This window comes from Capra hircus, chromosome 9 (assembly GCF_001704415.2).
Source record: "Capra hircus breed San Clemente chromosome 9, ASM170441v1, whole genome shotgun sequence".
Classification (NCBI taxonomy): domain Eukaryota; kingdom Metazoa; phylum Chordata; class Mammalia; order Artiodactyla; family Bovidae; genus Capra; species Capra hircus.
The window spans coordinates 76,791,209-76,811,370 of NC_030816.1; the positions used below are offsets into that span (position 1 = coordinate 76,791,209).

Genomic DNA, 20,162 nt, shown 5'->3' on the forward strand with positions numbered 1-20,162 from the left:
TGATTTGGAATAAATATCCCAAAGGCAATAATTTTGCCCTCCGGCTCAACTTTAAATCTGCTTGAAAAGCTACTCTTAACAACTTTCACATGTAATCTTTCTTTTTCATTATATGGTTTAAAAGAAGCATACTCCTCAAGTTATTTGTTTTATTCAGGATGAAGCTGTAGTTACCCTTTACCCATCTCTGTTCATACTCCACAGCTAATCCATCAACAAATTGTTGATTTTATTTTCAAAATTCACCCAGAATCCAGCCATTTCTTACCACCTCCACAGCTATGACATTGGTCCAAGCCAGTCCTCTCACCTGAATGACCCAATAATCTCCTGTCTTATCCCCTTCCTTCATCCTGTGTCCTCTTCAGTTTATTCTCAACAGAAGAGCTATTTTCTTTCTCTTCTGTTCACCTCCTCAAATGGGATAAAAGCATCATAGTGAAAGGGTTACTCCTGTTTCGTTCACTGTTGCAGTCTCAGTATCTAGACTCTTGCTAAGCATACCAAACGACATTTTAAAATATTTATCAAATAAATGTATTAAGAAAAAATATTTCAAAATGAGGGAACTTTGATAAACATCATCAAAACGTTTGGCAGTTTGCATAAACTTTGCTACGTCTCCATCTGTTATTAACAAATCAATGTTAATGTTAGTTGCTCAGTCATGTCCCATTCTTCACAATCCCATGGACTATAGCCCTCCAGGCTCCTCTGTCCATGGAATTCTCCAAGCAAGAATATTGGAGTGTGTTGCCATTCCCTTCTTCAGGGGATCTTCCCAACCCAGGGATAGAACCCTGGGCTTCCACATTGCAGACAGATTCTTTCCTGAGCCACCAGGGAAGCCCAAAATGTTGGTTTCTCAGTCATATCCAACTCTTAATAAATGCATAATGACAATTTTCTTTTTAATCTTTTAGTTGCATATTTGGAAACAATTTATCAGTATGTTTAGGATTACCAAACTAGTTTTACAAAATCAACTAAAGAATTGTTTCTGGGGTGTATTATTACATTTGCTTTTTCTTCTTTGGCTCTTTAATCGCCTCATCTTAGTTCATTAATTGTCCCACCAAAGTGAGTACAAGAAACTGAAGGATCAAATTTCAATTTTGAACATTTCCATGTTATCTTTTAATACCAGTGGTGGAAAGACAACTGAAGAAGAACAAAAGCAGCCACCGAAGTGATATTTTATGTCTGTGAGGGTGTCGATCAAAGTCATTACTAGTATGGATTATTAAAAAGCATGGAGTGTCAAAAGTGTTCCTTTAAAAGGAGTCTATGTATTTGACTTGGTCTCAAAATGCGCTCTTAATAGAACCTATTATGGGTTGAACTGTGTGCTCCCTCCACGATACATGGAAGTTTAAACCCCAGGTACCTTGGGATGTGGTTTTATTTGGAAATGGGATCTTTAGAAAAGTGATAAAATGAGATCATGGCGGTGGGGGGGAATCCTAATCCAATATGACCAATGTCCTTATATAAAGAGGAAATTTGGACACTGTTTCACACAGGCACGGGGGCAGAGATTGGACTAGTGCAGCTGCAAACTAAGGAATCCCATATACTCCAGGCTACCACCTGAGGCGAGGAAGAGTCAAAGAATTCTGCCCAGAGTCTCAGAGGGTGGCATGGCTGCCTAACCTTGAGGACGGTGAGATAATAAATTTCTCATTTGAAGGTACCAGGTATGTTGCACGTTGTTATGGCAAACTCACACAGAATGTAAATAATGTTTTAGTGCTTTTTTTTTTTTTTTCCCCAGCTCATCTAAAAAGCGAGAAGATGCTTGTGACTGAGGTCATCTGAGAGTCGGTACTTCAGTTCCTATCCTTCACCGTCCCTTAGAGCTAAGGCTGGCAGATGTGGAGTGGGTTGTTTATTGCATCCTGAAAGAGATGCTCCTTTTATAGAAACATGAAACAATGGCTGTTTCAGACCTACCTTTTTTCCCAAAGGACTTAGTGTCAAACCATATATTTATTTCAAAGCCATATATCATAAACAATGAATCCAAGGTATTTAAATACAGATATAACATTCTATTCCATTTGACAAATTTACAGGAAAGTAAAACTATAACCATTTGATAACAGACTGTAGCCAGTGTTAATTTTAAGATTATTTATACTATCTTTTTCTAATTAAAAGTAAAACTTCAGGGGAGATATTTTTGGAAAACACATCTTTAAACTGGTATCTTTGGGGGCCAATGTGACACTATACAATAGCTTTTGAATCTTGCTTAAAATTTAGAAATTCACCATGATAGATACATTTTAAAATGTGAAAGAACATATTTATTTAGTTCTTTTTTTAATTTATTTTTAATTGGAGGATAACTGCTTTACAATATTGTGCTGGCTTCTGCCATACATTAACATGAATCAGCCATAAGTTTACACATGCCCCTTCCCTTTTAAACCTCCCCCTTCTCCCCACCCTATTCCACCCTTCTAGGTTGTCACAGAGCACCAAGCTGAGTTCCCTGTGCTATACAGCAACTTCCCATTACGTACGATAATGTATATGTGATGTAATGTAGTGCATATGGATATGATAATGTATATGCTTCAGTGCTACGCTCTCAGTTCTCCATCCTCTCCTTCCCCTGCTGTGTCCAAAGTCTGTTCTCTGCGTCTGTGTCTCTATTCCCACTCTGCAAATAGGTTCATCAGTACAGCTTTTGTAGATTCCATATACATGCGTTAATATACGATATCTGTTTTTCTATTTCTGACTTACTTCACTCTGTATAGGACATTTTAACTGTCGGTTTACCCACTGCTGGGCGTACACACCAAGGAAACCAGAATTGAAAGAGACATATGTACCCCAATGTTCATCGCAGCACTGTTTATAATAGCCAGGACATGGAAGCAACCTAGATGTCCATCAGCAGATGAATGGATAAGAAAGCTGTGGTACATATACACAATGGAGTATTACTCAGCCATTAAAAAGAATACATTTGAATCAGTTCTAATGAGGTGGATGAAACTGGAGCCGATTATACAGAGTGAAGTAAGCCAGAAAGAAAAACACCAATACAGTATGCTGCCTGCCTGCCTGCTAAGTCGCTTCAGTCGTGTCTGACTCTGTGCGACCCCAGAGGTGGCAGCCCACCAGGCTCCCCCGTCCCTGGGATTCTCCAGGCAAGAACACTGGAGTGGGTTGCCATTTCCTTCTCCAGCCAATACAGTATACTAACACATATATATGGAATTTAGACAGATGGTAATGATAACCCTGTATGCAAGACAGCAAAAGAGACACAGATGTATAGAACAGACTTTTGGACTCTGTGGGAGAGGGAGAGGGTGGGATGATTTGGGAGAATGGCATTGAACCATGTATACTATCATGTAAGAAACAAATCGCCAGTCTAGGTTTGATACAGGATACAGGATGCTTGGGGCTGGTGCACTGGGATGACCCAGAGAGATGATATGGGGAGGGAGGTGGGAGGGGGGCTCAGTATTGGGAACTCATGTACACCTGTGGTGGACTCATGTCAATGTATGGTAAAACCAATACAGTATTGTAAAGTAAAAAAAAAAAAAAATGTTTTTCAAAACTTCGTCTGCTCAGAAAGGTAGACTATTGCATTAGACCTAAAAAACCTGCATGCAATCTTCAGGTGGGAATCTTCTCAAATTCAAGTCCACCCTACTCTGTGCTTCTCTCTCCCCCATCTCAAACTTGGGCACATCCACACCCTCCTTCCATCACCCCTCTGGCCTCAGAGATGGGGACTTTGGTGGAAGTATTCTTTATCTCTGTAGAAATATCCACCCTCTACCTGAGCTCCAGATTTTCTCCCCACCATGCCTCCTCAGGAGAATTGTGTCTTAAAATAATCTTGTCTTCTTTCTTTATCAGCCTATCCCTCTCTACCAGTTCTTGAGCTTTCCCTTCCATTAAAACATGCTTAGGACCACTCTTTATGGAAACAGCTCTTACCAGATCCTATGTTCTACTTTAGCTAATACTCCTGAACGTGTAATACACACTCAGATCCCAGCATCTTCCCCTCTTGTTACTCATCAGTTTGCTAGAGTTGGATTTCTGCCATGACTTGGTCACTCCCAGTGATGGCTAATGTCTTCCGAATTGCCAAACCAAATGGGTCCATCTCTACCAAGTTAATTTCTCCATCTGTGGAAAATTCTGAAAGAGATGGGAATACCAGACCACCTGACCTGCCTCTTGACAAATCTGTATGCAGGTCAGGAAGCAACAGTTAGAACTGGACATGGAACAACAGACTGGTTCCAAATAGGACAAGGAGTCCATCAAGGCTGTATATTGTCACCCTGCTTATTTAACTTATATGCAGAGCACATCATAAGAAACACTGGGCTGGAAGAAGCACAAGCTGGAATCAAGATTGCCAGGAGAAATATCAATAACCGCAGATATGCAGATGACACCACCCTTATGGCGGAAAGTGAAGAGGAACTCTTGATGAAAGTGAAAGAGGAGAGTGAAAAGGTTGGCTTAAAGCTCAACATTCAGAAAACAAAGATCATGACATCTGGTCCCATCACTTCATGGCAAACAGATGGGGAAAACAGTGGAAACAGTGTCAGACTTTATTTTGGGGGGCTCAAAAATCACTGCAGATGGTGATTACAGCCATGAAATTAAAAGATGCTTACTCCTTGGAAGAAAAGTTATGACCAACATAGATAGCATATTCAAAAGCAGAGATATTACTTTGCCGACTAAGGTCCGTCTAGTCAAGGCTACGGTTTTTCCTGTGGTCATGTATGGATGTGAGAGTTGGACTGTGAAGAAGGCTGAGCACCGAAGAATTGATGCCTTTGAACTGTGGTGTTGGAGAAGACTCTTGAGAGTCCCTTGGACTGCAAGGAGATCCAACCAGTCCATTCTGAAGGAGATCAGCCCTGGGATTTCTTTGGAAGGAATGATGCTAAAGCTGAAACTCCAGAACTTTGGCCACCTCATGTGAAGAGTTGACTCATTGGAAAAGACTCTGATGCTGGGAGGGTTTGGGGGCAGGAGGAGAAGGGGACGACAGAGTATGAGCTGGCTGGATGGGATCACTGACTCAATGAACGTGAATCTGAGTGAACTCTGGGAGTTGGTGATGGACAGGGAGGCCTGGTGTGCTGCGATTTATGGGGTTACAAAGAGTTGGACATGACTGAGCGACTGAACTGAACTGAACTGAACTGTAGTTGAACCCATTAGCTTTCCCCCAAAGTCTCTTATATTCTCTGTCTTTGTGAATGATCCTAATCATTTGTTCAAGATAGAAATTTAGAAGTCATTCTTGACTCCTTCTCCCTGAACCTTCCCAGGAATGACTCGATTGTATCAAATCCACCCCTGGATAACACTTTTCAATACATCCACTTTTCTCCATCCCCCCAGCACTGTTTCAGTCCAGAGTATCCTCACCTCTCATCTGACTTACTGCAAGTTCACTCCAACTTCACTTTTACTTGTTTATGTGAGAGGGTGTGGGGAAATGAGAGAGGGGGCAGGAGAGAGAGATGAGAGGGAGAAGAAAGGAGGAAGGGAGGGAGAAAGACAGAGAGAAGGAGATTGAAGAGGGGTTTAGCCCAGAGTGACCATTTCTTTTTCCTAAGATTGTTTAATGTGTCCCAGTGCCCATAACACAGCATCCGAACCCGTTTAACAGGTGACCTTCGATTGAGTCTCAGTTCTCTCTGTTGCCAATCCATCTCTGGAACCTGTATTTGCAGGTATTCTGAGCTTCCTCCATCTGCTTTACTGTACCAAGCTCTTTCTTACCCTAAACTTTTGAAAACATTAGCTCCTTTACCTATCCAATCTCAAGACATTTCTCAGGTTCCAGATGTTTCTCCCTCTGAAAACCTAAGGCCCTCCATAAGGTTACTTGAGTGGTTGGTTGCAATTGCCCTGTGCTCCCTAACACCCTTGACTTCCCCACTGGTGGGATTTCACACACACACACACACACATGTCTGTAATTGCTGTCTTTTCTGCTACACCATCAGTTCCATGATAGCGTGGATTATAGCTGTTTTTGTCCACCATAGTACCCACAATCTGTAGCACATAAGAGGTCTTTAAAAGTATTTGTTACATGAATAGTTCATCAAATGAAGCATGGATATAACACAGTGATTAGTGCCCAAACTTTGTAGTCGTGGGATTGAAATCTAGTTTTCCACCTACTTGTTATATGACCTTGAGCTTATTAACAATTCTAAGTTTCGGGCTCACAATCTATAATGTGGTGAAAATAATACTTATATTTGACTGTTGTTGTGAGATTTAAAGAAAGATAAAGTAGCTAAGGCACAGTAATTGGCACAAGGATAAGAGTTCAATGAAGAGCGGCCCTGGAATTTAGAAAGATATTTAGCAATGAGTGGTGATAGCCAGCGCTGAATCAGGATCCAACTTTGAAAAACTATTACATGGATTGCTATTAGGCTAATTAAAAAATAAATACCTCACCTTCTTTCACTAACAGAGCAGACAGAACAGAAAGAGGTTTCTTCTTAAAAAGGAAGAAAATTATAGGGTCCATGTTTAAATATGAAACTCCCTTCCTGAAAGGAATGACCAGGTATATAAAATAAACAGAATTCACTAACATTTGCTAATGTTATATCACACTGTATCGACAGTTTGTGATGTTTAGCATAATCACAAAAGCATAGTGTTCAATCTGAAAACAGCAAATACTTTTTAAAAAACTGATAATTGTATCCACAAATTTGAACAATCTACAGAAAATTATCAGGTTTTTTTCTTACTTTTAATAAAAATTTTGTTTTGAGAAAAGCACGCTTTTTGAAAACAGATTGTTCTCTCATTTGCACCCTATCACTTCATACTCTTGTCAAAATATTTATAAAGAATTTTACAATCGAATAAAATGTCATCCATGAAAGAGTTTATTCTTTTATTTAATTAGCAGTAATTACTTTACTTATTTGCAACTGAGAAAAGCAGCCTAGAACAAAACTGAAATAAAAAGCCTCCCCAAATTCATGTCCATGAAGCATCTTTTGAACATCTCCTGTGTAGCCAAGACTAAATGACCATAGGACAGAAAAGGAAATTTTCTTGCTTCTCAGTTCAACATTACAGCTCTTAAACCTGTCACCACCTTTTTTTGGAAAAGGTCAATTTCCAAAAAAGATTTTGAGAAAACAGATACAATCATTTTTTCCCAATTTATTGAAATATAATTGACACACAAAGCTTTCTTTCTAAATAAGAAGTCTTGTAAATTGTTCTTTAAAATAAAAGCTTTATTTATTTTTGTTTAGTTTGTTTACACAAACTAGAAAACTTTGCCTTTTAAAGAAGGCACTATAGTAGTAAGGCATTATCACAGAATTTAGGGTGAGATGGTTTATCATCCTAGTTTAAATCCATAAAAATCCTCATGACTTATATACAATCTCTCAAGGCAATAGAGATCCTGCAAAATACTTACAACTTGCATTCTAGAAAAAAGTTGAAACTTTTCTTTTTCCTGCCAATTTAGCACTTTTCTCCTTTCTCATTTTTAGAGAACTGGGAACTGAATTTGTCGACACACTGATCTTGAACTTCCCAGTCTCCAGAATTTCAAGAAATAAATTTTCCTGGTTTAAGTCACATAGTCTATGGCCACAGTTGACTAATACCAGGTCTAAGCCGGCTGCATATTTACTGGACAAAGTAAATGACCACAAACAGTACATCAAACTGAACTCAATCTGACCCAACAAATTACAAAACACCAGGTCGTTTCAAGGCTGATAGCAATTAGGGCTCCATCCTTGGAGCAGACTGTCAGTTACAGGCCAAACTACTGGCCTTTGGTATTTAATAAGCAAGAAGCAAGAAGAAAAGTTGGCTCCTGAATCTCTAGAGGATAAGAAAAGACCTTGAGGCAGATCAAATTGCCTCTCTGTGGTTCCTTCTCTAACGATAAATATTTTTATTCTAAGTATGGTTTGGGGCCTGCTCTATGACTGAAAACCAGAGGCTAGGGATGATATCTATGTATCATTAAAAGGTAAAACAGATAGCTATGGGAACCTGCTGTATAGCAGAGGGAGGTCAGCTCAGTGCTCTGTGACCTAGGTGGATGGAGTGTGAGGACTTGGGGAGGAGATCCAAAGGGAGGAGGGTCTATGTAAACATATGGCTGATGACCCAGAGAGATGTTGTGGGGAGGGAGGTGGGAGGGGGGTTCATGTTTGGGAACGCATGTAAGAATTAAAGATTTTAAAATTTAAAAAAATAAATAAATAAATAAATAATTAATTAAAAAAAATAAATAAACATATGGCTGATTCACTTCGTTGTGTAGCAGAAATTAGCACGACACTCTAAAGCAACTATACCCCAATAAAGCAACTATACTTTATTTAAAAAATAAAATAAGGAGGACAAAAGGGTAAGTAGGAGCTGAGGACCAAAAATCTAAGAAGCTGCTTTCACAGGAGACTTAATAAGACTCTGGGCATGATACATGCTTCTGTGGAACCCAGGTAACTAAGATATATGTGTCTGTGTGTCTGTACAGGTGCGTGTTGTCCACACCTGGGGTGACAGGCTGACGGACACACTCCAGCATCACACAATGGCTTTGGGAGCAAGCCTTCTCACAGAGACAACAGGAAAAGTGACACAGTGTCCAGAAAGTGAAAGTGAAAGTCACTCATTTGTGTCTGACTCTTTGAGAACCCATGGACTATACAGGCCAGAATACTGGAGTGGGTAGCCTTTCTCTTCTCCAGGGGATCTTCCCAACCCAGGGATCAAACCCAGGTCTCCCGCATTGCAGGTGGATTCTTTACTGGCTGAGGCACCAGGGAAGCCCTACGATGTCCAGAGGCCAGATCAAAGATATGAACCTGATCCTGCTTCTGTTGCAAGAAAGGCATTAATCTCAGAAGCAAGTGAGCACATTGCATTGGGGAGGGAAGTGTGTGTTTCCATTTAAATTTGGGTGGATATGTATGGTGATTTCAACCATACTGTGAAGCCTAGTTTGCATATATATTTTTTTTTACAGAGAAGGGATGCAGAGAGAAATAGAGATGGAAACAGGGATAAAGCAGGGACTCGGGATTGAGATACAGATGGAAGGGAGTTGGGTGGAGGTGCGATGGAGGAGGAGATAGGGTGGGAGAGATGGGGGTGACACAGGAATGGGAGCAGGGTGGGAGGGAGAATGAGCGAGAAACAAGCCTGGGGGAAACTCAGACAGGAGGAAACTCAGATAGGGATAAAGGTGAGCAGAGGGTGGGGACGAGAGAGAAGGGTGAACAAGGAACCACGGCATCAGCTGCCAAGACAGTCACAGACGTGAACAGGCACTCTGTAGCTCTCCTAAAACTCTCGAGTGTCAAAGCAGGGTCATGGGGTCAGATCTGATTTTCAAAATGTTTTCCAACTATGAGTGAATCATAAAAAGGAAAATATTTTCCAAAGAAGCTGTGCTTTTGGCAAGATACTATGCTGTCACTATAGATAAGCTCTGGATAACAAGTATCAGCACCTCTGTTTCAGTTGTCAAGAGACAGGAAAACAAAAAATAACAAGAACAGAGGAGAAAACAACGACAAAATCTCTATGGCAGTAAGTTTCTAACGAAGTAGTTGTGGAGATAGCAATTTTCTGGGTCTTTCCGAATGATACCATCAACATAAAATGGTGTAAAGTAGGGAAACCAAGTGGACTTCAGGCTTACATCTGCATTAAAACCTCAGCAGCACCAACGACCAGGTGTATGATGAAGTTCGCTATAAAATAACCTGGGTTAAGCACCTAGCACAGTGCCAGAAATTAATTGTTATTTTTCCTCATGTGATTGATGTCTTTACTAGTCTCATAAAGTAAGGAAAGATAAAGACTCTTTGCTGTTGCTGTTTTATTAAGCAAATGGTGCTTAGTGTCGTGCTCAGAGCTATTGCGGTTTCTTTGTTTAATTTGAGTAAGTTGCTTTACAATGTTGTGTTAGCTTCTGCTGTACAACGAAGTGTATCAGCTATATGTATACATATGTCCCCTCCTCCTTAAACCTCCCTCCCACCTCACCCTCACGCCATCCCTCTAGGTCACCACGGAGCACTGAGTTGAGCTCCCTGGGCTATTCAGCAGCTTCCCACTAGCTATTTACTTACACGTGATAGTGTATATATGTCAATCCCAACCTCCCAGTTCACCCCACCCCTCCTCCCCCTCCCCATGTCTCCACATGTCTGCTTCCTGTCTGCATTTCTATTCCTGCAAATGGGTTCATCTGCACCATTTTTCTAGATTCCACATACACGCATTAATATATAATATTTATTTTTCTCTTTCTGACTTACGCTGTATGACCTGTATCCTCTAGGTCCATCCACCCCTCTACCAATGGCCTAAATGTATTTCTTTTTATGGCCAAGTAATATTCCACTGTGAATTCCAATAATTAGCATATGTTAGAGATTTCACAGCATTGTTGGGAAGGTGAGATAGGAAATAGTATGAAATCACTTAAGACACTGAACTTCTCCTCCTGCTGCAGGTTCTGGAGGAGTGCTGAGACTTCAGATTCTAACCAAACCAGAGGCAGGAATAGCAGAGAAGACAGGGGGATGGCACTGGGGGATGGTTGCCAGGGAAACTGCTTATATTCTGGAGCATCTGCTGGGGCCTGGCTCACTGTTTCACATGTGGTCAGAAATGACTTCATGAATGAGAAAGGTTTGCACTAAACATTAAAGGTAGGACTTAGATATTTAGGCGGGAAATAGCAGGAGCAAGGTCTCCTAGCAGGACTAAGAAAAACAATGGAAAAGGATACACACTATTATTCCAATACCCATTCAGCACAAAAACATGCAAAGCAATCTGAAACAATGAAAGAATGGTGATAAATGTAAAGAAGAAAATGAGCTCCTGGCCTACAGTCTCTCCACAAAGGCCCTTTGTATACTGTGTGCCATGGCACACATTCTGATTTTAACTTCTTTTTAAGAATTCAGTATGTAAATAAGTATATCTCAGGAATTCTGCTTTAAAACCTCCCACAAAGATATTCAACTCCATGAAAAAATAAAGATGAAAATAATTAAAAGCTTTTTCACCACTCAGATTTAAAAATACTGCTAATCTTAAAGATTATTGATAGTGTGAGGAAAGAGGCATTCTCCTAAGTTCTTGGTTATTTATTAAATTTATAAATGTGCCTGTGCTGTGCTCTACTCAGTCATGTCAGATTCTTTGCAACACCATGGACTGTGGCCCTCCAGGCTCCTCTGTCCATGGAGATTCTCCAGGTAAGAATATTAGAGTGGGTTGCCATGCCCCTCTCCGAGGGATGTTCCCAGCCCAGGTATCGAACCCAGTTCTCCCACACTGCAGGTGGATTCTTTACTGTCTGAGCCATGAGGGATGCCTTGAATACTGCAGCGGGGAGCCCATCGCTTCTCCAGGGGACCTTTCCAACCCAGTTATTGAACCCAGTTCTCCCACATTGCAGGCAGATTCTTTACTGTCTGAGCCATGAGGATGCCCATGAATACTAGAGTGGGGAGCCCATCCCTTCTCCAGGGGATCTTCCCAATCCAGGAATTGAATAAAGGTCTCCTGCATGGCAGGCAGATTCATCAGGTGAGCTACCAGGGAAGCTCATAAATGTGTATACTTGTGGACTATCCACCTACTTCTAGAAATTTATTCTAAGTAGAAAAAAATAACACATGTGTACAGATATATACATGCCCAAGGACTTTCACTGTGGTATTTTATATAATATTAACCAATTGGCAACAATGTAAGTGATCATTAATAGGCAACTATTATAGCTAATTTGTAATTATAATTTTATTATATTTATAATAAAAATGTTATTCAGCCATTAAAATGTTTCTATGACTCTGTATCTATTGACATGGGAGGATGTGCTGAGTGAAGTCAGGCATCCAGAACAGTATCCTCTAGAGGCATTTACATGAAATTATGCATGTCCATGTGAAGGGAAACAGTGATCAATACTTCAGTAATGGTTGCATCAGGATTGTGGGATTTAAGGTGATTTTTACTTTCATTGGGCTTCCCTGGTAGCTCAGATGGTAAAGAGTTCACCAGCAGTGCAGGAGATTCGGGTTCGATCACTGGGTTGGGAAGGTCCCCTGGAGAAGGGAATGGCTACCCATTCCAGTATTCTTGCCTGGAGAATTCCACGGATAGAAGAGCCTGACAGGCTACAGTCCATGGGATCGCAAAGAGTCAGACACGACTGAATGACTAACACTTTCACTTACTTTCATTACATTTTTCTAAGGACTATTAAAATGATTTACAATGAGCATGTAACTATTTCACAATATGAAAAAACAATAACTTTATTTTTATTTTGGAAAAGCAAGAATTTTGCAAAGGATGACCAGTCTCTAGTGTAAGTAATGGCCATAGAGAGATGGCACCCTCCTAAGCCTGAGAAAATGGGCCCCAAAGTCCTTCACTGCCTTGTCACAGGGCAGGTTCTTGGTGCAGCCACTGGGCCAGAGAATTCCCATCTCACCAAGAGGTTTTTGGAGACAGATCCTAGAAAAGACAAGCCAATTGAATCCTGTATCTAGACTTGTTATGCAAGTCTCCAGTTTTTTGCTGGACTGTGAGCTTCTCAAGGCCTGGGAAAGTGTTTTACAATCTTCTTTCCTGTCTCCAAAGCCTAGCAAAGACACATTGCTGCTGCTGCTGCTAAGTCGCTTCAGTTATGTCCGACTCTGTGCGACCCCATAGACGGCAGCCCACCAGGCTCCACTGTCCCTGGGATTCTCCAGGCAAGAACACTGGAGTGGGTTGCTATTTCCTTCTCCAATGCATGAAAGTGAAAAGTGAAAGGGAAGTTGCTCAGTCGTGCCCAACTCTTGGTGACCCCAAGGACTGCAGCCTGCCAGGATCCTTCGTCCATGGGATTTTCCAGGCAAGAGTACTGGAGTGGGGTGCCATTGCCTTCTCTGAGCAAAGACACACAGTAAGCAGTAAATGTGTGCCATACCACTGAAATTAGTTGTCGTGTTTTGCTTCTGAATGATAAAAGAAGCTTTGGGGAAAGTCCCCAGTCAAAAATTGCTCATATTAATAGGATCATACCTTGAACACTACAGGTAAGCACCTCAGCAAAGATCCTCTAACTGAACACAGAAAATCATTGTATCGTCGACATTATTTTTACAAATGCAGTGTTTTTTGGTTCACACAGTTGTTCACCATTATAAGAGATTAATTTTATTGTAATGTACCTACCTGGGAATTTGCTTTACATTAGTATTTATGTTCAAAATAATTACAATGAATGAATACATAGTCGCCTGACACCATCCAACATCAGTATGCATAATCTCAGAATGATTAGTCTTTGTAGTGTCCTGACCCCATAGTTACTTTTCTCTAAAACCACTTGAGAGGGGAGTCTAGACACCATTACAATCTCTTCAGATTAAATTCTCTGCTCAGGGTAGACCATTCATTGTTTCTGTTCCAAATACAAACAAATACAAACAAAAATCTAGCATGAATCCTCCTTCTGGTATGGCACACAGGTTAGTTCAGAAGAAAGAAGTGGATGAAATATTCCATCAGGATTCATGGAATTGACATGAAGTAACTGCTCTTTACTCTGGTTATCTGTTAATTATCTAAAGGCAAGGTCAGCAAATACCAGACTTAGGTGACAATCAAATTTGTAGGACTCCCAGTACTGCCTAAGGGTGACAGTGATCGTGGTGGTGCTATTTTATACTGTGAATTTAATGATTTATTGGCTCAAACTAAATAAACATAGAACTCTGGGGAGTTTTATTTACCTTGGCCAGATGAGAGTTGATCCATTTCGTGAAAGTACGTTTTTGTACTATCTCTTGTTCATCTGGAAGAAAAAGAATTATCTGGTTAGAAAACAAGTCAGGAAGTTGTATCATGGAAAAATTCATAGTCACACAATTCTAGAAATGATTATTATCTATAATATATATGTCACATATAAGGCAGATTCTTTACAACTGAGCCATCAGGGAAGCCCTAATTATCTGTAATAATATATATAGATTATTTTATCTTGTAATTCATCTTGCCAATTATTATCTTGAAGGAAAAATCAATAAAGCTCCAAATATATTAAGCAATTTGACTATTTTTTTAAAAAATCATCAGGAAATGCTTTAAAATTTGTGAAATTTTAGCCATATGTTTATTTTCATTCACTTACTGAAAACTCATTGAATAATTAAATTCAATACGCTGTTTTTTTTTTTAAAACTAACTTCTATGGGATGCAGACAGATAAACAGGACATGGTCTCTACCACGGTGACTCTAAAGGTAAATATCCAGAAGACAACATAGGCAGTATGCTCCTTGGCACTGGTCTTAGTAACATATTTTTAATACTCATCCTCAGGCAAGGGAAACAAAAGCAAAGGTGAACAAATGGGACTATATCAAACTGCAGAGTTTTTGCACAGTGAAGGAAACTATCAACAAAACAGAAAGGCTGCCTACAGAATGGGAGAAGATATTTGCAAATGATGTATCTCGTAAGATGTTAATATCCAAAATATACAAAGAACTCATATCACTCAACATCAAAAACAAAAAATCCAGCTGAAAAGTGGGCAGAGGATCTAAACACATATTTTTCCAAAGAAGACATGTGCATGGACGACAGGTATGTGACAAGATGCTCAACATCACTAATTATCAGGAAAATGCAAATCAAAGCACAATGAGATATTATCTCAAACCTATTATTACAAAAAAACAACAAATAACAAGTGTTGGATAAAATAACAAGGATGTAGAGAAAATGCAACCCTATGCACCACTGGAAGGAACATAAATTAGCGCAGCTACTATGGAAAACAATATAGAGATTCCTCAAAGAATTTAAAAACAGAACTACCATACAATCCAGCAATTCTGCTCCTGGATATTTAGAAAATGAAAACACCATTTAGAAAAGATATATGCACCCTTATGTTCACTGTATCATCATTTATAATACCCAAGCTATGGAAACAAGCTTAGTGCCCATCAATAGATGAATGGATAAAAGGCAAAGAACATGATGTGGTATAAATCCATATTTATAAAGTGGAATATTAGTCAGCCATAAAAAATGATTTCTTGCTATTTGCAACAACATGGATGGATCTAGAGGGTATTATGCTAAATGAAATAAGTGAGAAAGAAAAAGATAAATACTGGATGATTTACTTATATGTGAAATCTAAAAATTAAAAAAAAGTAATAGATACAGAGAACAAACAGGTGGTTGCTTAGAGGCATTGAGGGGAAGAAAGAGATAGGAGAGTGAGATTAAGAGGTACAAACTTTCAGTTGCAAAATAAATGAGTCACAGGTATGAAGTGTACAGGGTGGAGAATATAGTTAATTACTATGTAATATCTTTCTATGGTGACAGTTGGTAACTAGACTTATCATGGTGATCACTTCGAAATATATGAAAATAGTGAATCACTGTGTTGTGTAACAGGAACTAGCATAGTATTTATACTTTTCAATTATACTTCAAAAACAAACAAAGTCATAGAAAAAGAAATCAGATTTGTGGTTAGCAGAAGTGGTGGTGGTGGTGGGGGGGGGGGGGGGAACTGGATGAAGGTGGTCAAAAGGTGCGACTTCCAGTTAAAAGATAAATTAAGTACTTTATTGTTGCTGCAATGCAATGAACAATGCACTACAGTAATATACAGCATGATAAACACAACTGACCCTGCTATATGTTATATATGAAAGTGGTTTAAAGACCATCAATCCTAAGAGTTCTCATCACAAGGAAAAAAACTTTTTTTTTATTTCTTTAACTTTGTATCTATATGACATGAGGGATATTCACTAAATTTACTGTGAGAATCATTTCATAGTGTGCGTAAACCAAATCATTACACTCTACACCTTAAACTCGTATGGCGCTTCATGTCAATTATATCTCCATAAAACTGGAAGAAAAAGGTAGGCAAGTCAAAACAGAAAAAAAAAATTATAATTAAAGTAAATATTTAGAGGTGGAGAGAAAAAAGAAAGGGAAAGTATACAGTGGAGGGTACAGTAATGTAACAAGATAGAAGCATTACAGGGACTCCATCCCATGGGGAGTGTGGTGAACATACTATAGGGTAACCTCCAAGAATTCCCATGTCCTAGAGTCCACGACCTTTGTGTGGACAACTGCAGCCAGAACCTGTGAATTGCTTCTAATCAACAGAAGACAGCAAAGGTGATGCCATGCCACACCCATGAACGTGTTACTTCACGTAAGACTCCTGAGCTGACTGGAGTGAGAGACTCTTTTTGGCTTAAACAACCCAACAGCCAAGATGTGACCAATCCCTGGAGAGGGTCCTGGAGCAGAGAAATGCAGGCTGCCTCTGGAAGTAGTGGGTGAGGGGGGCAGCCTCCAGCCAAGAGCCTGGAAGAAGCTCCATCCCACACAAGGAAATGAATTCTGGATGAGTTTGAAAGTGGATTCTTCCTTATTCAAGCTCCAGATGAGAGTGCAGCCCAGCTAGCACCCTGACTGCGGACCCATGAGACCATGAGCAGATGGCATAGCTATCTGCACAGACTCCTGACCCACAAGAATCTGGAGATAACAAATGAACATCATTTTAAACTGCTAAGTTTGGTAACTTGTTATGCAATAAGGGGAAACTAATATACAAAGAAAAACAGGTCTGCTTCAAGAAGGCTTTAATTAGAGATATACGGAGATGAATGCCAGGGGACTTCCCTGGTAGTCCACTGGTTGGGAGACCACCTTCCAATAGGAGGCATGGGTTCATTTCCTGCTTGGGGAACTGGGATCCCCCATGCCAGTGGCAACTGAACCCATGCGCCTCAGTCACAGAGCCCATGTGCTCTGGAGGCCTTGGGCTGCAATGAGAGATGCCGCAGCTAAGACCTGCAGCAGCCCAAAATACTAAATAAAATAGATAAAATAGTTTTTAAATGATTGAAATGGTATAATGGCTTTCAAGGAAAAGGTGAATTCTATTCTCTACGCCAACATCTATTGAGTGTCAACTGTTTGCTATAAACTGATTGTTGTAAGGATCACAGATGAAAAAGGTATCACCTCAATTCCTCACCTTTGAAAGGTTATGCTCAAAGAAATGTAATGTCAACTTTCTAAACTAAAAAACAAACAAAAAAGAAACCTTTTGGCTGAAGTCTAAACATAAGCTCTAGAGAAGATTTCATCTCTGGAGCTGACCTCTCCTGGGCTTCAGGTCAGAATCCTGGACTGCCTGGTAGAATATAAACCCCTGAGGACAGTAACTTTGTCCCCAATGCCCACAAATGTGACATATAAATCCTACTAAATTAATAAAGAAAATACAAAGCAAAGTCTTTAAATTTAGAGAAAATCTGGATATATTAATAAAATTTAAAGAAACCACTATTTGTAATCACATTAAACATGCCCTTTTAACTTTCAAGTACCTACCGGAAACAAACCCAAATAATAATAATGGTTAAGTCTTCCTATGTATCAGGCACTTGTTTCCCTATCTATTTATAGATCATATTATATTTAAATTGATTAATTATTATGTCTTGTGTAATAAATATTTATTAACTCTTTGAATTCTTATAAAAAATCTATGAGAGGAACTACTTTAATGTCCATTTTACAAATAAGAAAACTGGGGCAATTCCCTGATGGTCCAGTGGTTAAAAATCCACACTTCCATGACAGGGAGCACAGGTCTGCAAGCCGCTGGTGTGACCAAAAATCAAAAAGAAAGAAAACCAAAGTACACAGAGGTTAAGCATTCTGACCAAGGTTACTCAGTGGCAGTGCCAAGTTTTAGACGCCATAAGTTCCTGAAATAAGAAGAAAAAAGAAGGGAGGGAGGGAAGGGAGGAAGGAGGGAAGAAAAAAGTAGCAGGTTTGAGAGGGAAGATTATGAGAATTCATGCCCACTGGAAATGCATCCTGAAATATCTGGATGGAATAGCAGCATCACACAGAGGAGAGATGAGATGAGAAGCCAGAATGGAACATGCAATGCGCTCTGATTCAGGACCAAGTTCTGGTCTAGGTGAGTGTTACTGGGCAGATGCAGCTCAATATCCCCTCTCCTAGAGCTTGAACTTGATTCCTTTCTAAAAGCCATACTGTGAGGATAAAAAAAAACCAAAAACCCACAAAACTAGTTATAAAAATTCTCTAGGTCCTTCAACCCTGCGGCTTCCATCACTGCCTCTGTTTCAAAAACAGCTGGTCCTCAGGAGTTACAGAGATGTCTACCTAGGAAAGCTGCTGGCTGCACACAGCCCTGGGTAATGTTATGTGTGATAATCCCCAAATCCCACGGCAATATCCCTCTCTAAAAAGTGAGTGAAAAATAAAGAGAGCTAGCTCTGATATCCAATTTCTGTATTTCTTGGCCCCGTGTATATATTTCCTCAGTACTCTGCTGTTTCAGGGCAAGATCATGACACGTGCAGACATGGGCCTAATGCAGCAAAGGGGATTACATCTAACTATTCAGAAACTGTCACCTGACTATAGCCAATAGCTTTTTTCCTGGTGAGTCATAGTAAAAAAGACTGGCTGATTTCTCACAACCATGGTTTGTCCTAAGTGACTTACACATGCACCTGGAAGCCCAGAGACCACAGGAAAAGGTGGCCTGGGTTATTGAGAGACTTTGCAACCAATCACGAAAAATTTGCTGCCTTGAAGTATGTTAATTGTATTTTCATTTTACCAATTTAATAAATTTATTCTACATAAATATGTTATATACAATTGTGACACAACCCAACCATCAGCAGCTGCTAACTAGCACTACCAAATTTTAAAAAATTAACATAAATGCCAATATCCTCTTAACAGATGGTCTCATTTAAAATGTTAACAGTAATTAAAATCAGCTTACTTCAATATATTTAACAAATTTGTCCATAAGAATGTATTTCTGAGATACACAGCATTGCATTCATGGGTATGCCTATAAACATGAACATTTTTATCACAGTTATGAACAATCATAAACAGCAAAATACTGGATTTCTAGGTATATCCATTCTTAATCAATGTCATCTTTAATATAGAAATACCAAGAAGAAAGACTGTTTAAATAGATATAGTTGTTAAGTCTGACACTGCCATCTCTAACAAAAACATTAGGATATCATATACTAATACATTCACAGTTTGTAATAAGTTATGATTAACTTTTTTAGTTTTTGAAGACTCTAATTATACCCTTTGGATGCTTAAATGACAATGATGTCTAAGTCTCCAAAGAGTAAATAAGTTAATTTAAAACAAACCAAATATTTAAAATAATATTGTTCTTAATTGCAACTAATAAAGTTTTTTCATCATTTCTGATGCAGATATATTCACCCCAAAAAAGTTGGAAAGCAATTTATAAATAGAAATAAGCAGGTTGAATTTCTCAACACAATCAAATATAGCTACAAAGGAAAAAACAACAAAAAGATATGATGGCAACATAACTATTATTCATTTAATAAAAGCCTCAATTCAGTGATCTAAATTAAAATTTTAGTTGCTTTGGGATCAAAATTACATGATCCAAATTGTTGATTTATAGTTACTAAAATCATCACTAGTTTTGTTATATAATATGGGTAGGGTCTAAGATATATTGAATATTTCAACAGAAAGAAACAGTTTAAAATTACCCAATGCTAGATTTTAAATTAAACATACACATGAAAAGGGGCTTCCCAGGTAGCTCAGCTAGGAAAGAATCTGTCTGCACAACAAGAGACCACAGTTCAATTCCTGGGCCGGGAAGATCCACTGGAGACAGGAACGGCTACACACTTCAGTATTCTGACCTGGAGAATTTCAGACTGTATAGTCCATGGGGTCACAAAGAGCCGGACATGACTGAGTGACTATCACTTCACTTTCACTTATACATGAAAAAAATTACAGGACCAGGCTATCAGTTCATTTTAGTTGCTCAGTCATGTCCGACTCCTTGTGACCCCATGAATCGCAGCACGCCAGGCCTCCCTGTTCATCACCAACTCCTGGAGTTCACCCAAACTCATGTCCATCAAGTCGCAATGCCATTCAGCCAGCTCATCCTCTGTCGTCCCCTTCTCCTCCTGCCACCAATCCCT

The 20,162-nt window shown here is 39.4% G+C and overlaps 1 protein-coding gene across 13 annotated transcripts in view; it reads right to left on the reverse strand.

The window, feature by feature from the left end:
• SYNE1 (spectrin repeat containing nuclear envelope protein 1) overlaps positions 1-20,162 on the reverse strand; it is a 492,337-nt gene that overhangs the window by 393,307 nt on the left and 78,868 nt on the right. For all 13 annotated transcript variants that reach the window (XM_018053370.1, XM_018053378.1, XM_018053374.1 and 10 more), the window contains exon 3: positions 13,836-13,897. In XM_018053370.1, the coding sequence (XP_017908859.1) occupies positions 13,836-13,897 (62 nt within the window). The remainder of the gene's footprint in view (positions 1-13,835; positions 13,898-20,162) is intronic.